The sequence below is a fragment of the Cyrtonyx montezumae genome, unplaced genomic scaffold (assembly GCF_038088225.1).
Source record: "Cyrtonyx montezumae isolate F1298 unplaced genomic scaffold, pur_monq_1.0 scaffold_2, whole genome shotgun sequence".
NCBI lineage: Eukaryota > Metazoa > Chordata > Aves > Galliformes > Odontophoridae > Cyrtonyx > Cyrtonyx montezumae.
This window is the reverse complement of record NW_027071936.1, coordinates 38817877-38834224: the sequence shown is the minus strand read 5'-3', so window position 1 is coordinate 38834224 and position 16348 is coordinate 38817877. Positions and strand designations below refer to the sequence as shown.

Genomic DNA, 16348 nt, shown 5'->3' with positions numbered 1-16348 from the left:
AAGCACATCTAAATACACTTTTGTCATATCAACATTAAAAAAAAAGCTTTATAGGCTGATTTTAAACTTACTTTAAAGTGTTAACAGAATCTTTGAGAGGTGAAACATTCTAAACATAGAAAAAAGTGTTTCAAGTGCAAAAGCTCTAAAAACTTAAGATCTGCAAGATTTTTGTCCACCTGTAAATCATGTTAAATCATGATGTAAATCATGAATATAGCCAGGATTAGTGTTACACTGAAGTCAAAGCTTCCTGCTTTCTTTTGAGCCATGTGTGTCTTCTTTATCCCATCTCAGATCCGTGATCAGCTGTGGGCCAACCCTTCACTGTGTGGGTGCAGGGCTGCTGGGGGAAGGCTGAGAATGTAAAAGAGGGCTTCACAGTCTCATTCTTCTGTGCAGCTGAATCTTGAGCTGCCATTTTTCAGATGTGCCAGCCTAGTTCATATCTCCTGGAGACTTGGACTGTGCCAAGTTGCATCTGGAAGATTTGAGTTTTGTCTCCATTTCTTTACATGTTTTTAATACAAGAGATAGGAAAAATTATTTGCTTCAGTTTTCAAGTGCCTGTCTGACAGTTTGCCAGAATTTTTTCCGGAGCTATTACTGAATAAAGATGAGCAAGTCTTGTAACACAGCAAAATAGCTTATGAGTGGGGAATAGGTCCCTTAAAATAATTCATTTAGCAATCTGCACATACGTATACTATGTTCTGCATTTAGATTTTCCATTCTGGAATGCTGCTTTTTCACTGGGAGCTGTGCTGGCTTCTATCAACACAAAGGAAATATCTGAACTCTCGCTTACATTATTCCTTTTTGTATTCCTTTTTCCTATTTGGTTCTCAGATTACTACTTTTTTGGTGCATAACTGATTCTCTCCACCTGTCACCTTGATTAAAGGATGCCTCTGAAAGAAAAGGCATACTGTTTCATAACTGTCTTTGGATTTGCAGCTATGCATTCAGGCATGAACTTACCAGAATGAGTACTGACAAGGAAAGGAAAATAGGAGGAATGTACTTTGGCAGGCTGGGGGATGCTTTGTGGAGAAGGGGTCCTGAGCACGTTTAGCAGGCCCCGGCCCTTGCCAGGGCTTTGCTCTGGCTTAGTGGTCCTAGTGGAAAAACGGTCCTACTGTGGCTCAGTGCATATTTCTACCATGCCTGTACCCCACACTCTTTATTCTGGCTGTGTGTTGGCACCCCTTTCTGCCAGTGTAGATGACATGAAACAACTGCAATTCTGGGGTCTCTCCAAAATAATTAAGTAGGTGGTCCAACGTACTAAGCACAAGTAATACAAGCTTTTTAAAAACTCCTTCAGTTGCTGTGTGCTATCTAGCATAAAAGTGACACCATTGAGCCTAGACCTAGCTGAGTTCTGGCAGTGGGGGCGAGATAATCCCTGTCTGTGGGCTGGAAAGCATTTGGGATTCTTCTGGATGAAAGGTGCTATATAATGCAAGCTATTATCATTAAGAACAGAGGAAGAAATTGCATACGGTAGGTGGAAGGCATTTGATAATGCAGAGGGGAGAAAAGTGTTTGCATAAGGCGCTCAGCAGAAATGACAGTTCTTGACCCACAGAGCTTTTGATCCAAGGGCTCAATCCTTCACACGCGTCATCTGTTTTTACCAGGCAGAGGTAGCAGCATTGCTTGAACAGAGCATTTTAGCCTGTAAAATTACTTCTAAGCAAGGTGTTGCAGGGGATAGACTAATAATGAAATTACAATAGCTACCCCCACCACCCCCCAAAAAAAAGTGAAAGTGTAGCTGGAATTAGATGAGCTTTCCTGGCAAAGACCAAATCTTTATCCCTTAGCTGTGCTGTCTTTTCCATTTGGTTTTTTGACAGAGCCGTAGTATTTCTTCACTTAGAATAACAGACTTCTGCAAGCTGCAGTATCTGATGTGGTGCACTTGTTTCCTCAGTTCTGTAGCTGATAACCTTTCCAGACTGTGCTTGTGCACTGTTCCAGTGTACTGACTTCAGAGTAGAAACCCTTCACGCTTTCAAACAGTTTTATGGTCATGGATAAAATAAATCTTTTAAACTAATTATTAAATGATTTCTATTTCTAAATCCAACGCATATTTAGCTTATATGTGGTTCTGCTGGAACAAGTTGTAAGGAGGAATGTCTGGTCTCAACCTGAGTCTGAACTATTTTGAAATTCAGATGTGAATGTGATGCAGTGTAGAGGAGTATGCATGTAGACTGCTTTTCACTGATGTTTGAGAAACAACCACCGCAGTAAACAGCAAATACAATGCCTTTATGTTGTACATCAGTATTGATTGTTGGAATTTTCTTCTTGCCCAATCCCACATACAACACACAGGCTTAAATTTGAATTGAATATCATAAGATGCATTCTGGTCGTTTTTGACAGTGCAGACAGTTAAGATTAATTGAATTAAACAAAATGAATGAAACTGGAAATGTGCATACTTCTTCATTTCCCAAACACAGAGACTGAAGTTCTAAAATGGAAAAACTGATTTTGCCATACTTCTAGCAAGAAAAAGATGAGGTGTTTGCAGCCACTCTGAAGAATTTGGCTGTATGATCTTACATCAATTAGAAAAATTAGAAAAGCATATTGCACTGGTGTAAGACTGTCTGTAAGTTGACACTGAAGATCTGGTTGTATTGCCTTACTGTCTGTTTACCAGCTGAGCTTTGTGAGAATAGATCTTCATTTATGCCCTGAAAGCTGGAAAAAAGAAGAGGAAGGATGGGAAATAAATGCAAAGCTGGTTACAGTGAAGTCAGTGCAATCTTTTATTATTTTTGGTGGCGTTTAATGCTTTCTTTCTCTGTGCTCAATAAATGGGAGTTCAGAAAAGGGTTTGCATCACTGACTTGTTTTGGCTACAGCTGCGATGTGTCTGTGTCTCTGAAAATGGTTGTACTAGCTGTGCAAATGCAATTATGCATGCAAAAATATATGTAGTTTTTGTTAACTGTTCCATTTTAGAAAACTGCATCTGTACTGGCTACTGCAATGATACAGTTGTTGCAGTACTGTTTAAATATGCAAATTTTCTATTTAGAGATGTGTGGTAGAGTGAAGGAGCTGTGCTAAATGTTACTCCATAGTTCACAGAGCAGTAGAGACCTTTGTAATGCATGGCTCAAGTTATCTTTTCCAGTATGAATTACCTTATGTTCCTTATGTGCTGGGGTAGTGCACAGTGGCATCAGCCATCTGTAGAGAGTTCATCTTCTGTTACTCATAGCCACAGAGCTAACAGTGGTCTTCAGCTTTCACAGAATTGACTGCGCACTTGTTAAAGGAGCACAGTGGAGGCAGAGGGCTGTGCTATCATCTAGCAGCAATGGTGACTGTTTTTCAACGTTACTTTAAGCACTTAACGCAAGATTCATGCAAAAGGACTGTGGCTTTTGTTTTACCTTTTCAGAAGATACTGAAGTGTAAGACAGCCTAAATTGAGCATATGACAAAGGAATTAAGTCCCTCGTCCAATTTGAAAATATGCATCTTTGGCTTACACTCTGGCTCTTAATTGCACAGACCTTTTCTTCCTGATGAAGAGAATGTCACCTCATATTCGTTTAGTTTGAAAGAAAAATCTGCTAATTAGTTCTTGTTGATGTATTAGTATGTTACTGGACTTCTAAACAAAAAAAAAAAAGAAAAAATTAAAGGAATTATCTAAATAAAATAAGCCTTAAATATGGCAACACTAAAAACTACACAGTCTGTGAACGTTAGGATTACATTACTTGAATAGTGGCTTGGAAACAGAGAACACTCTGGACTGCATTGATTACTCCTTTTCTGTCTGGTTCCCTTAAATGCTTCAAAGAAAGCATGGAAGAATAAGAGCATGATAAACATACATAAGTGATCTATGCATAAGCAAGTAACAAAATTAAAAGATAAAACTTAGTTTTCCTTAGTTTGCCTTGCTTTCTAGAACTGGATGATAGTTTAAGTATCTTGTGCTCATTTCAATCTTGCTGGACCTTTAAAAAGAAAATCTAAGCCACTCTATTTTTTTTCCTTAATAAAGCATTTCATCTTTCCAGTAGTCATCATGCTTTCCCGAATAATAAACTGATTTGGCAGAACTAGAAGCTCTAGAGTAGCTTCAACACAACTTCTTAAAAGCTGGAACTTTTCTTGTATGAATGGAGGCATCGTTTTAGTCATCTTGTCTCATGGCATTTAGATCAATTTTTTCTATTAAGCAATACATTAAAAGAAGTTGAGTGTTACAGGGGTCCTTGGAATAATGATGAAACCTAACAGTTACTATTAGATTTAGGGAATTCTGGTGAAATGAAGGACTCCAGGTTTCCTTCCACAGCGAAGTAAAATTCTCAGAGCCAAGTCTTCAGAAAACATTCCCTGGGGACAATTTTCTCATTGTTTTGGGCCACAGCACATAATTCATCTAGGCTGGAAATGTCCTATAAGATCTTAAAGTCCAACCACTACCACCTACTGAGCCCCACCACTTGCCATGGTGCTAAAGGGCACAGTTCATACATCTCTTAAGTATCTCCAGGGCTGGGGGCTCCACCACTGCCCTGGGCACCACATTCCATTTCTCAAAAACCCTTTAAGTGACAAAATTCTTCCTTATACCCAATCTAATCCTCCCCTAGTGAACCTCGAAGCCATTAAATCCTGTGACCTAATGCTCTAATCAGTGACCCTAAATTCCATCTGGATGATGTCAAATTGGTGTTCCTGACATTGGACCAACTCTTATCACTGCCTGGGGTGGCAGTAGAGCTCAATGGGTGGAGAAAGTAATGTGAACTCAAGAGACTCTTCCTTCTTTTCCCAAATGGGAAGACTGATTTTTCAAGTTCTGAGGAGTATTGCCTCTAACTTCTCTGCTTCTCAACTTGCTTATAAAGCCTCAGAATAAACAAACAAATCAGGGAGTCCAGACAGCATCTAGATGTTTACGTGTAATATATTCAACATAAAGTGTGGTATTGTAAAACTCCTGCTGCTATATAATTATCTGTAGAGAGTATGAGTCTTAGCACAAATAAAAAAATGCTGCTTTTCTTTTTTTTGTTTGAGATTATGACTGTTTTGCAAATGAGAACAGAAATCAAAATGTTCAGATATGATTACCATAAATTTTCTTTTTATCAAGACATTCTGAATTGTAGGAGAGAATTCATACTGTACATGTTTAAAGGCATTGAACTGACAAAAGTGATGGTTTTGTGATAAGCAGAAACCGCTATTATAAGTACATTGAGTTTCCAAGCTTTTGGTTATTAAGATAAATAAATTCTCCCAGCAGAATGAAAGGGAGATATTAGTTGGAAGCTGCAAACACAAAAGATACCTTTTATTTCTCGTGCAACAAATCTGCAGTTAGTAGATATTTAAGAAAGGAAGGGTTGGAGGATAAATTGTTCAGACCATTTTTGTAGTTGATGTTTCTTAAGGCCATCAGGAAGCAGTCCCTGTAGCGTTCTTCCCTACAGCAAGCACCTCAGCACTGGGGAGACTGAGCATTGAACTCCTGGGGTGAGGTAAGATGGCCATACTTCCATCAGCTTTCCTGGAAACGGGCCATCATGTGCACACAGTACATATTTCATGACGGTTGCAAATTTGCTTATCTGTAAAGAGCTTTGTTGCCATGCTAGTTTTGACTCAACACAACTGTTTTATTCAGATTGTCTCAGGATTGTCTGAGCAGAGTCTGGCCCTCCCAAGTCATTTAAGTTTTAAAAACATTCTTAGAAGAAATATTAATTCAGATAGAAATCTTCTGGAAAACAAAAGATTTTTTTTGAAGCTTTGGAGTAACTTCATTTAACGCTTCATTTAAGGGCATGGTGGCTTTTTTTCTCAGTCACTTGTACAGAGCAGTATTAAATGAATAATAAGCAAGTGCCCATTACAAGACTTAATGCAGAAATTATGTAGTACTGGAAGCTAAGGTATTTCCTGAAGCGTGTGTTACATTGTTCTAGGGCAACTCTTTCTTCAGTAAGGAAATGCAGATCTTCCTGTGAAATTGTTTCCACTGCAGATTTCTGTCTGACCTTCCAGGTGGAGCGCACTTATGGTATTTTAGAGGTGCATGACACTGCTTGTTGAAAGCTGTCGCAAGTGGAGGCTGAACAGAGATTTACTCAATGTGTGCAACTGCATTACAGAATACTGATAGTAGCTTCTACCAGTCTGGATTTGAAGCACAGATATGTGCAGATATGTGAACACTGACATTTAACTGTTGAAAATAAATGTTTTACATAAGTACTACTTCTGCTTGCTTTTTTTTTTTTTCTCCCACTGGGTAGAAAATTTCATAATGGATTACAAATTCTGTTTCTCTGCCTTGTTTCTGCTTTGCAGTGTGTGCTGTACTTGTGGGCCTTGAAAATCCTTTACCCCAAAACGCTGTTTTTACTTCGTGGGAATCATGAATGTAGACATTTAACAGAGTATTTCACATTTAAGCAAGAATGTAAGTGTACCTTCTAACTTGTCTTAACTCCCTATTCAACAGCTTCAGTTTGTTAGTTCATATTTGATATTTGCTTTGGATCAGTAATTTTTAAGGCACTTTTAATGTTTACTATATGTAATGTTAACGTGTCATCCCCTGAGAGGGCAGTCATCCTGCAGGGCCTGGGGGGGGTGTTTCAGTGGTGGAGAGAGAGGGTATTAGACTCAGAGCTAATGCTGCTTAAAAATGTGTCATGTTCACATTTACCTTGTAAGTAGGCTTACACTCTTTTTGAGGGAATTCTTTTCTTTGTTGCAAGGACGGATGCAGTGACACACAAAAGCTCATTAGATGTAGACCTTTCCTTGCATAATTAATCTTTTTTTTTTTTCCTGTGGCTGTAAACTGAAGCTATTGCCATAAGTCTGTGTTGCCTGTTTACCAGTAGGTATAAAGGAAATGTTAATTGGCTTGAAGGCTTCATGGTTTGCTGACTTTAATATCTATATTGGTAAATTAACATTTCAGCTTCATTGTACCACCCCATTCATTCCATAATGGTATTTCTGTAGATAATTAATTATAAGGGACTGGGCTTCTGATTACTTTGAGAGCTTTGAGAGAAAGTGTAGTAGCTGGTTACTGTTTAGCAATATTAAGGCTTGCTATATAGATTTCATGGCAGACAATGGTAGAATACAAAATTGTTTATTTACATTATTTTGGAGAAACATAACAAAGTTTGCAGAACTTTTCACCTCAACTGGAAAGTAAATAACTTTTCCACTAGCAATTAACAGTAACCCCAGAGAATTTTTTTTACATGAAGCAAGCTTTGGTGCAGTCCTCAGTATAGAAGAGTAGTGACAGCAAGATCAAGGTATTAAGTAGCATCCTAATTTCTGTTTTCCTTTCAAATGTTGATGGCACTTTCTCTTACCATTTTAATCTTTAAAAGGTAAAATCAAATATTCAGAACGAGTATATGATGCCTGCATGGATGCCTTCGACTGCCTTCCCTTGGCTGCTCTGATGAACCAACAGTTCCTGTGTGTACACGGTGGCTTGTCTCCAGAGATCAACACCCTAGATGACATCAGAAAAGTAAGTACGAATAGTGCTCAGGTCTAATGAGTGAACAGTTAATCACTAACAAACAGGACATTAATTTTTTCTTGCTTTCTTTCAGGTAAGATGCTTATATGTCATTTTGACATCCACATTGACCTTATCACCTTTTAAAGGTCTTTTTTAAATAGAGCATAAAAGGAATTGCTGTAATTAGTGTTGTTGTTTTATTGAGGTGAAGAAATCACCAACGTCCAGTAAAACACAGAATTTATCATCTTTGTGTTCTGAAAAAATATTTGTTAGGTGAATATGTATTTAGGAGTAAATGAACACGCAGCATTAATTTCTTGTAAGAAAGATCTGTTAGCGCATTGTAAGCATACTACCTGATGTGACATAATAGGCATTCTGCACTTTCTTGGAGAAAAGAAAAAAAAGATAGTTCTAGAAAAAAATTCATGATTCTTAAAGCATGTAACAGAGGTTGTTATATTGTGATATGATAACAGTGAATATAGTCAAAATAATTAAGAAACTTTTCATAACACAGGTGTACAGCGTAAGCACCAACTTACTGAGCCCCACTGTCAGTTTTTTTACATACTCATGTTGATGCACATTTTCAAGGATTTTTTTTTAAAGATGTTTTGGAAAAAGAGATTTCAGTTGATATTTCTAAAAAAAGATATTTAATCCATTCATCTGTAGTGTTTCTAGCAGTAAAGATTTTCTATTTCTTGCATACAGTTTGAAATTTGCAAATATAAGTACATACTTACAAGTTTTATAGTAAGACACTAGAAGGCAAATTATATTGAGGTTAATATATAGCCTGGTAAGAAGTTTATATGGTTTAAAATGTAATACTTGAACCAGTAATGAGATGTTTTGTCTTAAATACAATTAAATTAAGGTACTAACTGCATTTTTAAAAATTAATAAATGCAAAGTTTTGTTTTTGAGGTAAAGAATCACTATTTCTTTAAGCTAGAATACTCTGCCTAAAGATTTAACTGGTTTTGCAACACTGCAGCGGCAAAGCAAAATTGTTGAAGGCTGAGTTTCTAGCTTAGAGCCATTGTCTTTCCTTTTTCCCCCCTTACTAGAAGTTTATTCATCTTTGGCAATCAGTGGAAATTGATTTTGCATATTTATGAATTTTTATTCAATTAAAAGGAATTTTAATTATGAAAGGATTAATTACTTAGAGGGCTGAAATAAGTTAGAAGTTTCAGTATGCTATGAATATTTCATTAGGAAGGTGCAAAGCTAAAGTTGTGGAGATCTCAGTAAGACTTTTTAACTCATTGCAGGCATGTCAGACCACATTTTTCCTGCTTGAAAATTAATCTTTTTTAAGTTGTTAACATTATTTGATCTTTATGGAGAGAGTAGAGATATTTTGGACTGCTACTTGATTCCTTCACTCAACAAGGGCACTTTTTATGTTAAGGAATGCTTACAGGGGAATAGTGCTTTTTAATGTTTCCCTATTTGTTATAATCTTATTTACAACATGATTCTATATAGTTGGAGTTTTTAATACCAGAGATCAAGAAGAAACAAATTTTTAGCTATTTAATTAAGACTGGGGTTGTGGGAGGAATAGAAATATGGCGAGGTTCTATAATGTAGAGGATGTTGTCCTGGTACTTAAATTTTGTTGGGTTATTTAATTTATATATTTTTTGTAAGAAATATATTGAAATCAAAATGGGAATTAGCTTTGAAATAATTGTATCTTTTTCTTGAAATGCCTCGCTCACATGAATCAAGTGCCATGATATTTGAAAAACCATAAAATACAGAAATACCATCCTTATTTGTCACTGAACATGTAAAAAACAGCAGAAAATAAAAAATAATAATAATTTAAAAACCCACAGAAAATTCACATGCAATGTTTCATTTTTTGGTTTTATCTGTTACTTCTTTTCATCAGTGTTAGCAAGGAGCATTTTACTGTTTCTCAAAATCCCAGGGCTTTAAAGCAAGCTATAGAATGGAAAAGTAGTAACTTTTTTTCAGTGTTTCTGTGTTATATAGTTGAAAGAAGTTAGTATTTCTTTGTCTCCTATTTTCCTTAGTTAGATCGATTCAAGGAACCACCTGCCTATGGGCCTATGTGTGACATCCTCTGGTCAGACCCGTTAGAGGACTTTGGAAATGAGAAGACTCAGGAACACTTCACTCACAACACAGTCAGGGGATGCTCATACTTCTACAGGTGAACATTACTTCTTTGATTGTATGGATTTCTGAGTGTGATCTCATTCTAGTACAGTGATAGAAATATTTCCTTGAAGTTTGTAACTTTGATAATTGGTTTGTGAAGATATCTGGCACATCTTTCTGCAGGCTTGCCTTGCTTTCAGGTAACTTTATCTTTGATTTATTTATAGTGTCTTTTCTCCACAACTGGGAAAACCTAAATGACTTATGTTTATTCAACAAAACCTGTGTATTTAGGTTATTTTTGTTTCTGTAAGTTAGGAAATGAGTATGAGCAGGTTTTTTGTTTGTTTGTTTGTTTGTTTTAAGTAACTACATTTCTAGTTTGAAAAACAGAAGTAAATTTTAACGCTAGTGTTGGGGAACTCACTGTTGTTCTGCAATGTCAGTAAAAATAGATTTTTCCACACAAGCACTTTTGTACCCCAGGTTTATTGAACTTTTACTTACATTTGTGTTTAGTTCTTCCCATTTGGGCTTTGAACAGAAATGGTTAAATAGAACTCGTTAACAGTTGAAATGTAGGCAAGTGCCTGTAATGTTTTTGCAGAAACATGTATGGACTTGAATGCAAAGACATCCAACTCTAATTAATCACTGAAGTTATTTCCATCTATTTATGTTTAGTAACAACAGTGAGAATACTTCTATTATTATACTTCTAATACTACTATTACTTCTCAGAAGTAGTACTGGCATACCTAAATAATAAAAATAGAAGCGCATCAAAGACAAATCTATGGGCTGGTTTCAGACTTTATAAAGTGAGTTCTCTTTCTTTTCTGCTTTGTAGTTATTCTCTAATTCTGTCCTTTAAGCATGGTTTTTGTGCCTCCCTATCAGCATAAAGCATCAGGACATTCTCTCCTGCACACTGAAGGAGTGCCTTTCCTTGGGTGCTGGGTGCCCTTCTGCAGTACCCAGGGAGACCCAAACAAGCAACAGCTCATTTTTCTCTTTTCTCAGTTTGTCTGATTGGAAAGTGGCTGTGACCTTTCTCCATTTCCAGTAGTAGGTTTCTTGGTTTCTCGAGTCCTGTGGCTGCGAGGCAGAGGATACCCTGTAGATGTGCTTGAGGTGGTGGTGAAGAACCTATCAGGCGCTGCTTTCCTTCTCTTCTCAGAATAGGAAGGGTCTGTGTTATGAAAGGTGGTGGTGATTACATTGTACACCATGGGAATTTTGAGGAACTTTTCTCTGTTTTTTGTTGTTATGGTGATTCACACAAGCTCATAAGGGAAATAGAGCAGTGGAACTTGCAGAACCTGATGAGTGACTGAATGAGAATTGTATCCAGTGAAGTGACATACAAGTCTAAGTTTTCCAGAGGAGCTCAACAGAAGTGAGGAATCCAGCTTTTTTAATTATCTTAGGAAACTTCACCGAGAATGTAACTGATGCTGAACTCTTTAACAAAATGTCAAGAATTAATCAGTGGCTTTTACCAGTAACTAGGAGACAGAGGTGCTAGAATCAACCTTCTAGTTGGCAACATTAACAGAAAGGTAAATGATGGTTTGACTTTAAGAAATTAGTCTTCCTAGTCCTTTCTTTGAGCTGTAATTGTTCCAGCATGATATGGACTGAGAACAAAGGAGTTTGTGCTGCAGCCTGTGCTGTCAGCACGCACCTTTTGTGGATAAGTAATACTGCAGCCTTCAGATCAATACAGTCTGCAATGTGCTCAATATGTGTGTTTGGTCTCATTATGAAAGAAGGTGTCAAACTGTTGCAAACAATTGATCTGTGAAGAAATGGGCTTATGACTCCGAGGGCTAAAATCATTCCTCTTCCTTTGAACAACACTGAACGCTGATGAATTCCTAGGAGTTCCAGGCACCATTCCTACAAACAATGAGTAATAGCAGTTTCCTTTCATGAACCTCTCTTAAAAAGGGTAGAAAGCCTTGCAGATATGCCTTGTGCTTAGATGCTTGTTTGTACTTTTATGGAACAACTTTGAAATAGTCGGGTTTTCCAGAGCTCTGATTCTCAAAACTACCATGAAATTCCCCGATAATATACATCATTTTTTCTCCTGAAAATGTAAGATCTAGTCTGTGCACTATTTCATATTCAGAAAAGTGCACATTCAGAAAAAGATGATTTGCAAGTTGTGAGGTAATGTATGGGGGGAAATAAAGTTGTATAATAACTAGCAGATAGCTGGCTTGGAGTCACCTTTGCTTGACATTAAAAAGCAAGTGTTACTCTTAAAAGAAGTATGTAATTGCTCTGAATTTCATTAATTGTTTACTAGATTGTAACCTGTGGCAAAAAAAAAAAAAGTATTGATGATAACAGGTGCATCATCCAGCTTTACTTTCCTTTTCTATCTTCTTCCTGGGAAAAGAAAGATACTTTCCAAAGCAATCAGCTAGGATTTAAAGAAATGACTTAATTAGGCAGTCCTTCCTCAATACTGTCTGTTGATAGAATGGACTTTGTTTATTCTTTGATGAATAAAACTAATTAGTCATTTACAGAACTTTAAGTTAAAAGATAGCGGTGGGCATTTTGTAGCCATGTCAGAAAGATTTCAGAGTAACATGCCAATAAAATGTTTTCTAGATGATTAAGATATCTTAATTGCAGGAAATATCTGTAATAAATAGTTTCTGTTTTATAAGACATGCTCATTAGCATGGTAAATTCCAACTGACAAAGTGTTTCTACAGTTCTTTCCTATAACAAAATGCTATGAGAAAGATGTGTTTAACAGTAAAGTACCCTTCCAGCTGTGTACATGCAACATTAACTGGGCTTTCCAGCTCAGGAGTATATTAAGTCTTCTCCATTCATCCAAAACTCATTTGAGAAATGTTGAGCCATTTGTATGAGCTAAATGTATGTGAGAAAGTATAAAGAATGTTGTTTATAGTAGTCTGACAGTCTTTTCTCTACATTTATTAGGTGATCACTCACAGCCTATTGAATTTAAAGCTAATCAAGCTTTTTCTTCAAGAAATTTCCTTTTGTGTCATGATTCTTGAAATGAGTATGGATAGCACTGTAAAATCTCAGTTTTGGAAATCACAGATGTAACTGTCATTTAGAGATATACAGGAAAGCCAGCTCTGTTTTCAAGGGTGCTAAGCATTAATGTTTATTATCTTTTGCGTCCTGCAGCATTTCACACTGTAAGTTGTCAAAATTTGTGGGTCCTGGGAAACAGCAGTAGTACAATGCTGGAGTGAAAAATAACTATGACATTTAAGTAACTTATTGGAAATTTGTTTAATTTCACTGTGCCTTAAAGAAAACCAAGAGCAACAGCGATGAGATTTCATTTTCCTTTCCTGAAATTATTTCATCCTAACCTGAAGAAAATAATGTTTTATTCAGGGAATTTTACAAACAGGTTAATAGTTTTTCCTGTGGGGCTTTTTTTTTTTCCTCCCAGATTTTTCAGTTCATCCACAAATAAAGAAGTTTACTTTGTTTATCAGATTATGTAGTTTTGTGTTGGATTTGTTTAGCATGTGTTTATTTCTGCTCAGCTGGGTTGTACTGATCTTGTCAATGAACCATGATACTTATTTCATGGTCTTGTGGTACAGTAACTCTCAGGCCTTTTTTTTTTTTTTTTTTTTTTGTGAGAAATGCATCTACCTTGGCAAGATATACTACTAATCCAAGAATGGCTTCTTTCTCTGACCCAAAAGCTTGAAGAAGTCAATTGGACTTCTTTCTCTCTCAGAAACGTACTAATTTAGGGAGAGACAGCCAGTACATAGTTTAGACAATGTTTGAGGTAGGAAGCAAAAAAAAGTGTCCTTTCTAAGCCACACTTTGGAGCATCTTTATTTCTATAAGATTTATGGAATGGATGAAGTATTAAAATGTTCTTTCAGTGCATTTAGAGAAAGTTGCTATGTACATATGAAGTTGTAACTGTGAAAATAGCAATTGGATCCAAGCCCAGCTTGCTTAATTTCCTTTATGTCAGAGCTCTGGTGAAGAACTTCAGGAGTCCAGTTACACCACTAGGGCAATTAACTGTGCCTTGCCCTGTGAAGAGGTCTGCGTAACAGGAAAAAACACACACTCAAGCTTACTGCTCACTTTCTGGAATCATTTGTGCATTAGACTTGGTTATTTAATCAACGTTAGCGAGAGCAGAAGAGTAAAATGAGCCTGGCCCACATCAGTGGATGGCCACAGAACTAGAGCTAATACTTGGGAATTTTCTTCAGGCATTGTGCTCAAGCTTCCTGGTTTTGTTGGTCAGCTTGTTAGTAGCTCTTAGGGAGTGCTAAGATTTTTTTAAAAGCAACAAGAAGGGAAGGCAGAGATATGTGGCAAAGCGGTAGCAGAGTGGCTATCTTTGGAGACCCCTGAAAGAACTTAATTTGCTAGCCTTGGGCAAAAGCGAAGTGACTTGGCCTTGGAGATACTTTGGGTAGAATAATAATTTTAGCCCTGCCAGCATCTTTTTGTGGTTCACTTTGCATGTAATTTAAGTGTGTGAATATACAAGAACTAGATAAATGTGTGATAAAAAGCTATGGAAGGTTGTAGCGTGTTTCTCTATACGGTATGATGCACAGTTACATGAATGTGCTAGTGCAGTAGCATCATTTTAAACATTTTCACCAACTTTTCATTATTCCATTTCCAAGGACAGAAATTTTTTACTGACTTCATTGTATCTACTCGGTGGAATTGCTCATGTGCACTGTCAAGTCTGGGAACAAGACCAATTTTAAAAAGAATGACTATGCAGAAAATATATGTACATAGGTTACTCTGCCTCCTAACACAGGAGGCATTACATTTGGAGCTGCCCTTGTGTTTATTGTTCTGATCTGCTGTGGCTCCCTGGTTCATTTCTCAGTGCAGGCAGTGTGATCAAGGGCAAAAGAAAAAGATGTGCTGAAAGATATGCTGGGAGCTGCCTGGGACAGCATGGCAGCAAAAGCCTTTGATGAGTGAAGTACAAGGTTGATGGGTTCTACTGAAATTTTTTTTTATACATGTATGTAATCTTCTTAGGAGAAATTTGAGTGTCCTCTTTTTAAGGAAGCGTTTACAGCTCTTTAGTAGTGATATCATGAAAGATACATAGTTAGGAAATTTTTTGGTCCCAGTTTGCAGTGGAGGCTTAAATCTACATCCAGGCCACATGCTCATTAACTTTGAGTTTCTACCTATTTATCTTTATCTTTATTGTTTTTGAAGTTTCTTATGTTTAGCAAAGATTTGCCTTCTCAGTTGTTATCTTGTAGCATTGCAAGAAAAGAAAATGTATACTAGTAGTATATATCTGTGGGTTTTCAAAGAAGCAAGGTGATAGTTATTAGGATGGAGCATTTTATCATATATCAAATATATAAAAAAAAGCTTTCATGATTAAATACTGCAAAATAGAAATTGGTGGATATGTTAATATAAAATTGTCAGGCCAAAGCTGATATTATGTCAGTGCTCACCTGCCCAAGCTGCATCTATCCAGGTATACATAACAGGGCTAGAGATGGGTTAGTCTGAAGATCAGAAAAGTTTCCAGATTGTTTTGCTGTTGTCCTGGTATGTCTGCTTGTCCAGCTTCTAAAAAGTCATCTGGAGGTGAACACAGGGGGAAGCAAGCCAACTATCTTGGTTGATTTTGTCATTTCCTCCTACCATTTAGAACATCAGTATGTGTAAATACCCCTATTTTATTTTATTTTTATTTTTATTTTATTTTATTTTATTTTATTTTATTTTATTTTATTTTATTTTATTTTATTTTATTTTATTTTATTTTATTTTATTTTATTTTATTTTATTTTATTTTATTTTATTTTATTTTATTTTATTTTATTTTATTTTATTTATTTTGTGACAAAATATTTCAAAACATATTTAAAGCCTAGCTATCAAATGTGTATGACTCATTTTCTGCCCTGTCCATGTCACATAGGTTGTTTAGTTCTATCTCTGCATTTCCTTGAATCGTAGATATAGCTGAGGACTTGCTACATTTGGCTGAAACCTTCAAATTAAGTCTGCTAGGAAATGATCCATCAGCCCAGGCAGGAGGTGGAGATGGCTGGGCTCCTGGAGTGTAGGATCACATGCTGTTATTTGGGGAGATCTAAAAGAGGCTGAGATGGAAGATGATATTTTTACATAGTTGCAGGTATTTTTGGTAGCTTTGAAGAACTACCAAAAGAGTTTGTGCCTTCAAGGTATACTATAAATGTAAAATGAAGAACCATGCCCTCTGACATGTCTGTGCCTGTTGTTTTAATGTGTAGGAACATGACTAGATGAAAAATAATAAACAATACGGTACTATCATTAATTTTCAACATTGTCTATTTTTGGGGTGTATTTTAAGTTAAAACTTTCAGCTATTACTGTGAATGTGCCTCTTTAGCTATCTTTTGCACACATGCACACGATTCCTATGAGAAAGGGTGGATGTTCCTTGACAAAATACAAACCATGCAAGTGGAAATTAGGGGGCATGGATGCTGTTGAGTGTGTTTGCATGGAATCCATTCAGTTTTTCCTCCTATTGTTGGAAGATAAGTGTAAAAATACCTATTTATTTTGGTTCATATTTGCTAAGTATTGTTTCTGTTTCAAAAC

At 36.4% G+C, this 16348-nt stretch overlaps 1 protein-coding gene across 5 annotated transcripts in view; it reads left to right on the top strand.

Annotated features, from left to right (window-relative positions):
* PPP3CA (protein phosphatase 3 catalytic subunit alpha) overlaps positions 1–16348 on the top strand; it is a 190196-nt gene that overhangs the window by 135372 nt on the left and 38476 nt on the right. For all 5 annotated transcript variants that reach the window (XM_065736959.1, XM_065736957.1, XM_065736956.1 and 2 more), the window contains exons 4-6: positions 6373–6484; positions 7425–7570; positions 9625–9764. In XM_065736959.1, coding sequence (XP_065593031.1) covers positions 6373–6484; positions 7425–7570; positions 9625–9764 — 398 coding nt within the window. The remainder of the gene's footprint in view (positions 1–6372; positions 6485–7424; positions 7571–9624; positions 9765–16348) is intronic.